The 13859-nt window shown below is 42.6% G+C and overlaps 1 protein-coding gene across 3 annotated transcripts in view; it reads right to left on the reverse strand.

Annotated features, from left to right (window-relative positions):
* Window positions 1-1103: 1103 nt before the first annotated feature.
* The window catches only part of TTC13 (tetratricopeptide repeat domain 13), a 127170-nt gene continuing 114414 nt past the window's right edge, over window positions 1104-13859 (reverse strand). The window contains exons 21-24 of one of the 3 annotated variants that reach the window (XR_012751608.1): window positions 9272-9350; window positions 8798-8877; window positions 8157-8239; window positions 5619-5702 (exon numbers count right to left, since the gene is read on the reverse strand). Coding sequence is in view for 2 of the 3 variants with exons in the window: in XM_075339522.1 (XP_075195637.1) it covers window positions 5588-5702; window positions 8798-8877; window positions 9272-9350 (274 nt within the window). In the remaining variant the exon portion in view is untranslated. Of the gene's footprint in view, window positions 5703-8156; window positions 8240-8797; window positions 8878-9271; window positions 9351-13859 lie in introns of all 3 variants that reach the window. The other 2 variants (XM_075339523.1, XM_075339522.1) reach the window with 2 other exon arrangements.

Consider the following 13859-nt stretch of genomic DNA (forward strand, 5'->3'; position numbering starts at 1 on the left):
CGCGATATGAGCAAAGTTTGCTGTAAATTTGTAACTCTGTTTACGAGCAAGCTTTGCTGTACGAGCAAATACTCACCGCACACACTTCAGATTCCATATTTTCACTGCGCTCTGACCTGCTCTTGCAGTCCGCACAAACACGCACACACACACATTATGCTCACCTTACCTTCTGTTCCCTCACCGGCCTCCTGGTTCTTGTAGTTCGCCGGTACTAGATGTGTATCGGGTAACCATTGCGACCGATGCCGGAGCTTCCACTGCCAGTGCGCAGACGTCAAAGGCAGGAGCCGCTTGCCTCTGATTGGTCAGCGCGCTGCCTTTGAGAAGCGGCTGACAGCGGAAGCTCGTCGCGATGGTTACCCGATACACATCTGCTTCTCAAAGGCAGTGCATTGACCAATCAGAGGCAAGTGGCTTCTGCCTTTGACGTCAGCGCACTGGCAGTGGAAGCTCCAGCTTCGATCGCGATGGTTACCCGATACACATCCTGTGTCCGGCGAACTACAAGAACCAGGAAGCCGGTGAGGGAACAGAAGGTAAGGTGAGCATAATATGTGTGCGTGTGTGTTTGTGCGTGTGTGGAATGGCCAGGATGGGACATTGAACAAGTTGTGGAACGAATTGTCTGAGCTTGCATTATTTCCTATGGGAAATCTTGCTTTGCTTGACGAGTAACTTGGTTTACAAGCACAGTCCCAGAACGGATTGTTCTCGTAAACCAAGGTTCCACTGTAATTGGACAGATTTTGTATTCCAGTATGGTGCGCAAGTAAAATTGTGCAATAATTTAGCAACATTTTAAATAAAAGCAGCAAATTATGAATTAGCTCAATACATTTGGATAAGGAAAACCATGCCCGTAATGCAAACAAAAAAATAAGGCGCAAATATAATAGTCATGATCAGACCCAATTTACTGCAGAAGTAAGATACAGACCATGGATCGGGACCTATGTCTTCAGTGCTTGGATCTCCAGGCCAACAGCTTTGGAGTAAGAAAATAGAATTCCTTTATTCCAGTTTGTGCCCCAAGCACACATCATGAAACAGGGATAAGATATTGTTATTACAAAATGTGTATAATAGAATATGTCACACAGTTTTATTGAGGTAAAACATCCACCTTTATTTCTTTATTCTCTTGACATCAGTTGAAACTTCCATCAAATTATTGTGCTTTCAAATATTCTCCACACTAAAGTTCAAGTATATTTAGCATATAGGAGGTTTGTCTCCTGGTCGCACCATTTCCTTTTTAGCCATAGACATCACATTACATTTTTTGTTCATTTTACAATAGTGATAGCTGCCTTTTTCGCAAATAAACTTAGAAAATAAAATCTGTAGCTGAAATACTGCTTCAAATTATTTAAAATTGATTTAGGAGGCAAATAAAAATAGGAAGAACACATAAGTTAAAAGAAAAAAAAAAGATGAATCACTTTCATGAACGTGAGTATTCACATGTGGCTGCATCATGACCTAAAACATGGTGGCACACAGATCAACACAAGTTGTTTGTTTGTTGGTTAAGGCCTAGGACACACGGCGAGAAAAACGGTGCAAGTGAAAAGCTATAAAAAAATTGCATTCCACTCGGACCAATATTACTCTATGAGCCCGCTCCCATGAACGATTATTTTCTCAGCTCTAATCAGACCAAGAAAACGGTCGCAGCATGCTGCGAGTGAAATGCGATCCTGTCCACTCTCACCCATACAAGTCAATGTGGGGAGAGAAACATGGCATTGCACTCGCGTTACACTGGTGTAACGTGAGTGCAGTGCGATTCTCGCATCAGCCGGCAACGAAGGAGATAGGGAGATAAATTTCTCTCCTCCGCAGTGCCGGCCCTTCTCCTCTGCTCCGCAACTGTGTTCTGATCGCACGATCGGACCACAGTCACATGACACTCGGCTCCCGCTGTGCTGCGAGTGTGTGCAGATTGTCATGCGAGAACTCACACTAATCCCCGTGTGGACTTGGCCCAATAGTTGTTTGGTTTTGCAGCTGAAACAAATTTGCATGTTAGCATTGGCCATGACGATGTTGCAATGTGAGAACTCTGCCTTTCTCTTTGGGATAGCGTGGAGATTGGTTGAATAATCTGCTGTTCACCTTCTTATTTTGAATAACCTTTTCAAAATTTCAAAATTGCTGGAGATTAAAAATATAAAACCAAAAACCTAACAACAGAAGATCACTGGTTATACATAATCCGATGCAAAAGAAAGATTTTATGAAAAAGTATTGTTTGTTTGGCAATCACTTCCAATATGTTGGTACTGGAGATGAGTGGCACACAAAGTCAAGAACTCCTGTACTAGCCAGAGGAAACTGTTTCAGCATCAAAAATATAATATAACTTACTGACATACTCCCCTGATAAAATTTAAAAGAAATCTGTCAGCATGATTTCAGTTCATAACTATATGTGCAAGTAGACAAGTCCAGCAATACCTTTACATGACCACTCCATTTCTCCATTACTGAGAAAGCCGAGTTGTAGATCTAAAGCCCTTTTCACTCCGCCTTTATTCACCACCCATCGCCGCCGCCTCCTCCGGCTTGACTGACAGTCTTTGTACTGTGTGACTTCAGGCAACTACGACATCTTTCCAGGACCACAGACACATGGTGACTGTCATGGACAGACTAGAGGCAAGCAGTCCACTCAGCAGGATCCCGAGAACCCTGAAACGTTTTAACCCCTGTACAGGGATCTGGAATTACAACAAGGTCTAGTAGATCGCTGCCTATGGAAAGGCTGCACTCCAGAGAAGAATGGTAGTCAGGCAGGGTCAAAACCAGGAGGTACAGAAGAGGCAAAATCAGCAGACAAAAGGGTGGTCAGTAAATCAGGCTAAGGTGAAACCGGAGAACGCAGCGAGGTACAAAAACAGCAGGCAGGTGAATAGTCAGAAATCAGGCAGCAGTCAAAGCACAGAAAGCAATATTACAAGGGCAGGAAACCAGAGACGCTGCAGTGAATATACAAAGGCTATATCTGGCGGTGACCAACGGACTGGAGGAGAAATAAGATAGGCGTAGTGCCTTCCCATTGGCCGTGGTTGAAAGATGATAACTTCAGTTGGAAGACACACACCACCAAAGTCAGCCAGTGGTACTGCAGGTCACAGTCAAACCCAACGTAGTGGATGGGCGGAGCCTGCGCCCACCATGGCCACTAGTACTGACTTATCCCCTATCACCAGCACTGCCCACGGCAGGAATGACCGGTGGCGCCTCATGGCCGAAGCAGAAGTCATAGGAGCGGACTCTGGTGGAGTCATAACAGCAACAAGTCAAGTAGTAGGAAGTTTTGATGGGCGACAAATAAAGCTGGAGTGAGAGAGGCTTCACATCTATAACATTCCTTCAAGCCTCATTTACATATCAATTCAAAACGCTGATTTCTCAGTACTGGCCACATAAAGGTGTTCTTCAACCTGTCTTTGAAACGGTTACATGCACATATAGTTTGAAATTTTGCAGACGGATTAAAAAAAATAATAATAATTAGGCAAAGGGAAAGTGCTGGGACAGCTGTATGATCAGCTAGTACATCTGCCAAACTAAAGTGTTGCCCAAGGTAGACAACATCTTTAAACGTATCCTGGTCATAAAAATGGTTAACCAGCTGGAAAGACCATTCCTAAAAAACAGAATGCTGAGGTTTGCTACTTTTACTGCTGCATTCTTGAATAGGGAAGGGGGTTTCATGTCCATAAAACATGACAATAAAACGGAGCAGAGTTATAACCAGGTGAAATTAGATTCAGAGACGAAAGCTTTCAATGCCACAAGATTCAAAACTTACAACCTATTGGCGTAAATCAACAAGTGTCCAGGCTCAGAAAACACAGGGTAGAGAAGAAATTTGTCAAAACTGATTGAAAGGAAAATGTGAAGCAGCTGCCCATACCAGCAACCACTTTCATTGCTACTAAGTACATACACATTGGGACTGATCCGCTGCATAATTTAAAGGCGAAAAACTATAGTTCCTCAATCTTCAACCAAGTCATACCTCCATTGCAATGACTAAAATGTGCAGTGAAGATCAACAGCAGATCTTCACAGGCTGTAGATTTAGAATCTGTAACACCAGTCAGTTTCCTCTGTGGATTTCCCCTGCAACGTGTGGATAAGTATTTTTGAGAGTCTTGGCTGAAAATACTTTGTGCATTTTTTTCCCACGTGCACATACCCTTTATCTCCAAAAAGCGTTAATGCAAAGTGAAAGAGTAAAGGACCATTTACACGCTGCGACATCGCTAGCGATATATCGTCAGGATCACGTCGTTAGTGATGCACATCCGGCGCCGTTAGCGTCATCGCAGCGTATGACAGCTAGGAGCGACGAGCAACGATCGGAAAAACGGCAAAAATCGTTGATCATTGCCACGTCTCTCCTTTTCCAAATGTCGTTGCAGTTGCATGCCGCTGGTTGTTCCTTGTTCCTGCGGCACCACACATCGCTACATGTGACACCGCAGGAACGAGGACCATCTCCTTACCTGCGTCTACCGGCAATGAGGAAGGAAGGAGGTGGGCGGCATGTTCCGGCCGCTCATCTCCGCCCCTCCTCTGCTATTGGGCGGCCGCTTAGTGACGCCGCTGTGACGCCGAATGCACCTCCCCCTTGAAAGAGGGATTGTTTGGCGGTCACAGCGACGTCACTGACCAGGTATATGCGTGTGACGCTGTCGTAGTGATAATGTTCGCTACGGCAGCGATCACCACATGTCGCACGTACGACGGGGGCGGGTGCTATCGCGCACGACATCGCTAGCGATGTCGCAGCGTGTAAAGCACCCTTTAGCCTCCAACTCCTATATTTCTAGCTTTCTTTGGTATATTCATTCAGCACTTAGCCCTTTCGATTACTCTTTGAACATCATTGCCAAATGGTACAAAAGTTATTTAATTTAGAAAGCAGATGGGAAACCATTTAAATATGCACTCTAAAGAAGAAAACCAAAACCGAAGGATTTACTGCTTATATAAAACCTGTACCAAAATATATTTGACTTCTGAAAGATTGGCCAATTTAAAGTCTAAAAGGGTTTTCCCTTAAATATGTATTATGGCAGCATATGGTCACATCACCACAATCACTTGAATTTGATAGTTTTGGCAACTGGAGGCATTAAAGAACTTTCCAAATGATCGTTTGTGGGAAAATCGGTTTCAACTACACAGTGTTACATTTTTTTTGCCTATCTGCCATACAAACGTAAAATTACTTGCTTTGTATAGCCTAGAAAAAAAAATGCCATACAAAAGAAAGTGAAGTACATAGATACAGAATCAATTTCAATCATCAATGCAAACACAATCCTGGCATGTGAGCACCAGAAGCTTTTCTTGATTTCACATTTTGGTTTGGTCTCTTATCGGCTCATAACATAATATCTGTTCAAGTTTTATTGAAAATTTATTTAAAAAAAAAAACAAAAAAAAAAAAACACCAAAAGTGGTAAAGAACCTAGTTTGTTCACAATTGCACTTTTTCAGGAAATAAAAGAAATCCAAAATAATTTAATAGGCAAAAAGGTCCCATTTATAGATCTAGAACCTGTCATGATTTCTTGATGCAGCGATGGGAAGAGTCAGTGTTCAAGACTTCAATCATTGTTCTCAGTGTAGGAAATGATTCCGATACAGATGGAAGGCTCTTGTATGAAGCAGGCAAGCTGGGGAACAAAACATCGTCATACTACATTAACCTTTAATTGACCAATTCAGAAATGACCTCAATGGCCAACAAACTCATTTTATACATGTTTGACTCTTTTCATTCTATCAATTTTAACTTTTTAGATTTTTTTTTTCTAAGATGTGACTGTATGAGGTATGACTACTACCGATAAAAATATATATATTCATTAGGTGTAGAGAAAAAATAAATTATATTTATATATTGTACACAAGGTGCTCAACATAAATGAGGACCCCTCTTTTGAAATGTAAAATTTAATCAAAATCTTACTGAACTCTAGAACAATTTCCAACATTTTTCAGGACTGAGTTTTATAGAACATTTTTTACCCATAATATGAAAGTAGGGTTAATAATATAGCTTTCATTACAAAATCTTCAGTTTTACTAATATCAGTTGACGCAAAAATGAATACACCCCATATCAAATACAACTACATCTAGTATTCTGTGTGACCTACAGGATTTTTAAGGACCTCACCAAGTGTTCTAGACATGGAATGAACAACTTGGTGACATATTACAACATCTATCTTTTTCCATTCTTCAAGAACGATATCTTTTAGAGCCTGGATGTTGGATGGAGGAATAATAAACATTTTATCTCTTCAGAAGTTCCCATAAGTGTTCAGTTGGGTTCAGATCAGGAGACATTTGGCCACCGTTTCACCTTGTTTTCTTTAGAAACGCAACACATGTGTTTTTTGGGTTATTCTCTAGTTGGAAAAGTACAAATCTACCAAAAGTACGGAGTGATGGTAGCATCTTCTCTTTCAGTATAAGGCAGTACATCTGTGAGTCCATGGTATCGTCAATAAAATTTCGCTCTCCAACATCAGGGGCACTCATGCAGCCCCACACAAGGACAGTGACACCGCTAGGTTTCACGTTTGGCACCATGCATTTAGAAAAAGTGAGTGATCGTAGTATCTTCTCCAATATAGAACAGTACATGTGGGAATTCACAATATCATCAGTGAAATGTAGCTGTAACGCCTGCCTGGATCCACAGGCTCAGACTGGCAGTAATGTACAGGCTAGAGGAAAGACACTCACAAAGCAGGACCCCAAGAACCTGAAACCCTTTAACCCCTATACAGGGATTTGGAATTACACAGGGCCCTGGAGATCACTACCTGTGGAAGGCTGCAGTCTGATGAGAGTAGTAGCCAGGCAGGGTCGAACTGGGAAATGCAAGACAGGGACAGAATCAGGCAGGCAAGGACGCAATCAGAAAACAAAGCAGAGGTCAAATCCGGATCAGGCAGCGAGGTACAAATACGGCAGGCAGGAGAGTAGTCAGAGCAAGCCGGGGTCAAAGCAGGAATCAATATTCAGAGCAGGGAGGGGGGGCCAGAGTCTAGCAGGAATACAATCTATATCAGGCAATGGCCAGCAGACAGAAGAGGGGATAAAAGGGTTGTGGTGTCCTCCCACTGGCTGAAGCTGAATTGTGGCAACCTCAGCTGGAAGACACACGCTACCTATACTCAGCCAGTAGTACTGCAGGCACCAGGAAAACCCAGCCCAGTGGATGACGGGCGCCTGCCCACCAGCATCGACCACTCCCCCATCACCAGCACAGTCCACAGGGGGAATATGGCGGTGCCTGATGACTGAAGCAGAAGTCGCAAGAGCAGACTCTGGTGAGGATGTGACAGTAGCTCTCTGACAGTACAAGCAGTCATACAGCCCAACCTAAGAACACTGCCACCACGTTTCACTGTAGACACCATGCATATTTCTAAATTGATTTTTTTAAATGCATGATGCCAACAGTGAAACATAGTAGTGTCACTGTCATTACGTGGGGCTACATACTGCTGATGTCAGGGAGCTACATTTCATTGATGATTTAATGAATTCACAGAGGTACTTCGCTATATTGAAAGTGAAGATGCTACAAACAGTCTGTTTCCCTTGATAAACGTGCGCTTTTCCATCATGACAATTAGCAAAACACATCTCTGTAGCATACAGTGAAAATGATTCAGTGATCAACTGTGTTTCCCAATCTGAACCATACCGAATACTCAAGTTGATCATCACACTCCATCCAGCTTCCAGGCTCTAAAAGGTTGTCCTTGAAGAATGTTAAAAAAAAAAAAAGATATTTTTTTACAATATGTCACCAGCTTGTTCGTTCTATGCCTAGAAGATTTGGTAGTGTCCTTAAAATGGAATGTGTTAGCTGATACATGCTGCCCAATCCATGGGCAGCATGTATCAGGCACTGGCAGTATTATCTCAGCTGGGTACATTTGATTCTGAAACGCTGCAGTGTTCCAGAGAAAAACATACTCTGACAGCTGGCCAGTGACCAAGTCAGGTTGTAGACTAGTCCGACAGGCGGGGCCCCGGCGTCTTCTCCCTACTCACTGCCCTGGACAGACAGGTCTTTGCCTATGCAGCATGCATGAGAGACTCACATTGTGCCGACAGGTACCGTTTAAGAGTAGGCTTTATGAACAGGGTAGGGTCTAATTGTTAACAGCTCCTCTTTCCCTTCACCCTGCGATGAAAAAAGACGTCTCTGAAAATCTAGGACAAGCAATAGTCGTGGCCATAAGACAGAGGGCAGACATACCATTATTTATATGTAAGCAATATGCTGGCACAAACTCGCCCTCATGGCACGGTTAGCAAATTTAAAGTATAAGATATACACCCCAATGTCTGTTTTCGTATGCTGTAGTCAGCATTAAAAGGTTACATAGAAGTCAGGAGTTTGCTACTGACTGCTGCTCATGATGAGCATACTTGCCATTTGTTAAAGTGCTAAAAGGTATTTTCTGGCTTGATACCGGTACGCCATAGAAATAAAAGATGATGTACTCACCCAGGGAACACGGTTGTTCCAACATCCTCCGCCAGACAAGGAGCGATGATGTCCTGACCATCAGGCTACTGCAGCCAGATAGATCCCGCAGTAGTCAGTTGACTGGTGGTTGTGACATCATTGCTAGCTGTCTGGTTGAAACTGCCAGAATAATAGCACCAGAGCCGCTGTAGCTGAAAACTATAGGAAATAAAACTTGCATTATTAGACATGTTTTTATTTTTCAATTACCTTCTTAGATTCATCCAGCTCTTTGAGGTTTTGCTGAATGCTTCGGATCCTGGTGCTGTCATAGCTTCAAAGTCCACCAGCTGAAAACAAAATTGTGGTAAACAATTCATTAGCCACTGCTTTAATGCAGGTGCTAAAAGGGAGAGGTACATACTCTTACTATGTATTAAAATGCATAAAACAAATAGTCTTAAATGTACAATATGTATTGTCCACAATAGTAAAGGTAATTCAGAGAGAGACAACCAATATGGTTACGGTCCTGTGTCACAGGCTGCTAAAACTGGATGGTAAGTGATAATATTTTGAACACAAATCAATTACCATATGTGTACTATTGTTACAGACTTCTGATATTTGGTAACGTTGCACATTGTGTAGGAATTAGAGCTCTAAATTTAAGAGAAAAATTTGGGCTAGAGGTGTGGGTTGCAAAAAAATAACTATTTGTCATTTTAGAGAAAATAGACATACCTTTCCTTTAGGAATCTTCCCTGAAACCTGTTTACCACTGGCCATTAAAGCGCCCATAATTACAGAGTACGCAACCACACTGAAAAGGAGAAAGAAAAACAAAAACACATGGAGAGATAATGAAAAAGTATATAATATTATATATTTAGACACACACACTCACACACTCACACACTCACACACTCACACACTCACACACTCACACACTCACACACTCACAAATATATGTGGCCAAAAGTAGACTGTTACAAATTTTGATTCTTACAAACTTTTCAGTGTTTTTAGATCTTTTAGTCAGGCATTTCTATGATTAATTAAGTACAATTATCAGCATTTCTAAGTTTATAAACTTTTGACTAATACATAAAGTTTATGCAAAAACGTAATATTTATAGTGTTGACCCGCATGTTTCACGACTTTGCTCTCATGCTGGATATCAGCTTTTGGACCAAGTCATGACTGATGGCAACTAATTCTTGTCTAACCAGGGATTGGAGTTTATCACAATTTCAGTGTTTTTTGTTTGTCCACTTACTATGTGAGGAATCAACACAGGTTCTCAATGGAATTGAGATCTGGGGAGTTTTTTTTAGCCATGGACGCAAAATTTTACATCACCCTGGAAAAAGCATGGTTCATCACCAAACTGCTCCTGGATCATTGGAAGACATTGCTCTTGGAGGATGTCTAGATACCATTTTTTATTCAGGCAGTGTTCTAAGGCAAACTTGTGATTAAGCCCACTCCCTTGAATGAAAAGCATTGTGGTGAGGAAGTGGCTGACAGCTCAACCATAACTGAATTGATCCAAGAACAAAAGAAAAAAATCAGCTCACCGAGTTGCTATGATCCGCTGTATATCCAGGGCTGCGCACGGAGGGCTAGGCTGCCATAGAGGAATCAAGGAAGAAAAATTTCCAGCGCGGTCCAAATTGTCGTGTAAAAAATCATCTTTATTCATAAATCCATAAAATAGGAATTTACAGGCGGTCAGCAGGATATTGCATAGATATTATTCAGACCCCACAAAGCTACGCGTTTCGACGTGAGCATGATCTAGAGCATGATTAAGACTCACGTCGAAACGCGTAGCTTTGTGGGGTCTGAATAATATCTATGCAATATCCTGCTGACCGCCTGTAAATTCCTATTTTATGGATTTATGAATAAAGATGATTTTTTACACGACAATTTGGACCGCGCTGGAAATTTTTCTTCCTTGATAACTGAATTGATGTCACTCAATGCCATGTTACCCCACAGAAATGGCTGTACCATCACTGGCATCAGCTTGACAAATTCCACAAAATTTGGGATCAAGAGGGTAACTTTTCTCCTTGTGGAGAGTAACATTTCTGACATGACAGTGTAAGGAGGGCTTATAAGCTATGCAATGCTCATCTAGATAAAATAAAAATGTATATTGCCTCTTTAGAGCGAAAGAAAACTTAATCTCTAGTTCCATCTATTGGAAGTAGCAATTCTAAAAGTCATTATTAACGAGCCTTCGAAGACATATGACTCAGGATAATAGCCAAACCAGAATCTCAATTTACAAACATTGTGTTTCATGGTGTTACCCCTCATCAGTGCAAAGTATGATATCTCATTTGGCTGTATGAAAAAGTAACATTTCTGTTTGTACAGAGTGTGACTTGCTCAATATGCCAGTGTAAAAAGACTTCTAACCCATGCAATGCTCCTCTTGGAAATTAAATATGCAAATTGCCTCTTCAGAGAGGAAAAGAACTTGAGGTGGTGTCACACATAGTGACGCAGCAGCGATCACGACCAGCGATCTGACCTTATCAGGATCGCTGCTGCGTCGTTACATGGTCGCTGGTGAGCTGTCAAACAGGCAGTTCTCACCAGCGACCAGTGACCAGCCCCCAGCCAGCAGTGACGCGTGGAAGCGTAACTAAGGTAAATATAGGGTAACCAAGGAAGGCACTTCTCTTTGTTACTCGATATTTACCTTAGTTACTAGCGTCCGCCGTTCTCACGCTGCCAGTGCCGGCTCCCTGTTCCCTGCACGCCTAGCCAGAGTACACATCGGGTTAATTACCCGATGTGTACTCCAGCTATGTATGCAGGGAGCAGGGAGCCGGCACTGGCAGCATGAGAGCGGCGGACGCTAGTAACTAAGGTAAATATCGGGTAACCAAGGAAAGGGCTTCTTGGTTACCCGATGTTTACCATGGTTACAGCTTACCTCAGGCTGCCAGACGCCGGGCTCCCTGCTCACTTCAGTTCGTCGCTCTCTCGCTGTCACACACAGCGATGTGTGCTTCACAGCGGGAGAGCAACGTCCAAAAAATGAAGCAGGACATTCAGCAGCGACCGGCGACCTCACAGCAGGGCCCAGGTTTTTGCTGGATGTCACACTCAGCGACGGGACGTCGCTGCTACTCTCACAGAAAATGGTGACTTAGCAGCGACGTCGTTGCTGTCGTCGCTATGTGTGACACCACCTTTGCTCTCTAGTGCCACCTAGTGGAAGCAATCCTAAAAGTCAATATTGTTTTTGTCTTCCTGATAAGGCCATTTTTTTTCCAAATTCTGACTAGTGTCACTTTATGTGGTAATTACTCTGAACATTTCAATGGACCCCAGTGATTCTGCAATTCAGTTTTCGTAACACAATGTACTTCATGTTAATGATAAAGTCAGGTAGAATTTTTTAATGTTTTTTTGTGAAGGTATCAGAAATTTTGGCAAAAAAAAGAAGTACAAATTTTTGCAGTTTTCCTTATTTTACATTTTTGTGCCCTTAACTAGTTATGTCATACAAACTAATAATAAAATAATATTAATAAAATACTAATTAATAATTGCAATTATAATAACAATATTATTACAATAATTAATATTAATTACATATATTATATTATTATTATTAATAATAAAAAAAGTAATAAATAAAAACAAGACATTCCCCCCATGTCTACTTTACCTCAGCATCATTTTTTAAACCATCTTTTCTAGAAAGTTAGACGGGTTAAAAGTTTATCAGCAATTTCTCATTTTTCGAACAAAATTTACAAAACCAGCTTTTTTTTTTGGGGACTACATCTTACTTGAAGTGACTGAAGGGCCTACATGACAGAAAATAGCCAAGAGTGACACTATTTTAAAAACGTCATCCCTCAAAGAGCTCAAAACCACAAATCAAGACATTTATTAACCCCCCCCCCAACTAAAAAGGTTGCTTTAGCCCCAAATTTTGCATTTTCACAAGGGTAACAGGAAGAAAAAAAAGGAACTATCCAATTTCTCATGAGTACACTGATATGTGGTAGAAAACTACTGTTTGGGAGCAGGGAAAGGCTCAGAAGGGAAGGAGTGCTGTATGACTTTTAAAGAACACAATTGGCTGGAAGAGATAGCGGATAGCCGTACCGCATTTGGAGAGCCCCTAATGTACCTTAACAGTGGAAACGTCCCACAGGTGACCCTATTTTGGAAACTATACCCTCAAAGAATTTATCTCGGTGTAGTCAAAACCTTGAACTCCCTGCTGCTTCACAGAATTTTATAATGTTGAGGAGGGACAATAAATATATCACATTTTTCCAAAAAATGTCTTAACACCAAATGTTTTATTTTCATAGGGGTAACAGGAGAAAATGCACAGTACAATTTGTTGTGCAAATTCTCCTGAGTGCACCAATACCCCATATGTAGTGGAAAACTACTGTGTGGACGCACAGCAAGGCTTGGAACGGCAGTAGTGCTGTTTGAATTTTGGAGCGCAAAATTGGCTAGGAAGAGATAGCGGATGCCATGTCACGTTTGCAGAGCCTCTGATGTGCCTAATTAGTGGAAACCCCCCAACAAGTGATCCATTGTGGAAACTAAGGGTACCTTCACACTTAGCGATGCAGCAGCGATCCGACCAGCGATCTGACCTGGTCAGGATCGCTGCTGCATCGCTACATGGTCGCTGGTGAGCTGTCAAACAGGCAGATCTCACCAGCGACCAGTGAACAGCCCCCAGCCAGCAGCGACGTGCAAGCGACGCTGCGCTTGCACGGAGCCGCCGTCTGGAAGCTGCGGAGACTGGTAACTAAGGTAAACATCGGGTATGGTTACCCGATGTTTACATTAGTTACCAGTGTGAGCAGGGAGCAGGGAGCCGCGCACACTGAGCGCTGGCTCCTTGCTCTCCTAGCTACAGTACACATCGGGTTAATTAACCCGATGTGTAATGCAGCTACATGTGCAGAGAGCAGGGAGCCGCGCACACTGCTTAGCGCTGGCTCCTTGCTCTCCTAGCTGCTGTACACATCGGGTTAATTAACCCGATGTGTACAGCAGCTACATGTGCAGAGAGCCGGAGCCGGCAGCACAGGCAGCGTGAGAGCTGCAGAGGCTGGTAACTAAGGTAAATATCGGGTAACCACCTTGGTTACCCGATGTTTATCTTGGATACAGCTTACCTCAGCTGTCAGACGCCGGCTCCTGCTCCCTGCTCGCTTCATTTGTCGCTCTCTCGCTGTCACACACAGCGATCTGTGTGTCACAGCAGGAGAGCGGCTTTGAAGAAAACGAACCAGGGCTGTGTGTAACGAGCAGCGATCTCGCAGC

This window comes from Anomaloglossus baeobatrachus, chromosome 3, assembly GCF_048569485.1.
Source record: "Anomaloglossus baeobatrachus isolate aAnoBae1 chromosome 3, aAnoBae1.hap1, whole genome shotgun sequence".
Lineage (NCBI taxonomy): Eukaryota > Metazoa > Chordata > Amphibia > Anura > Aromobatidae > Anomaloglossus > Anomaloglossus baeobatrachus.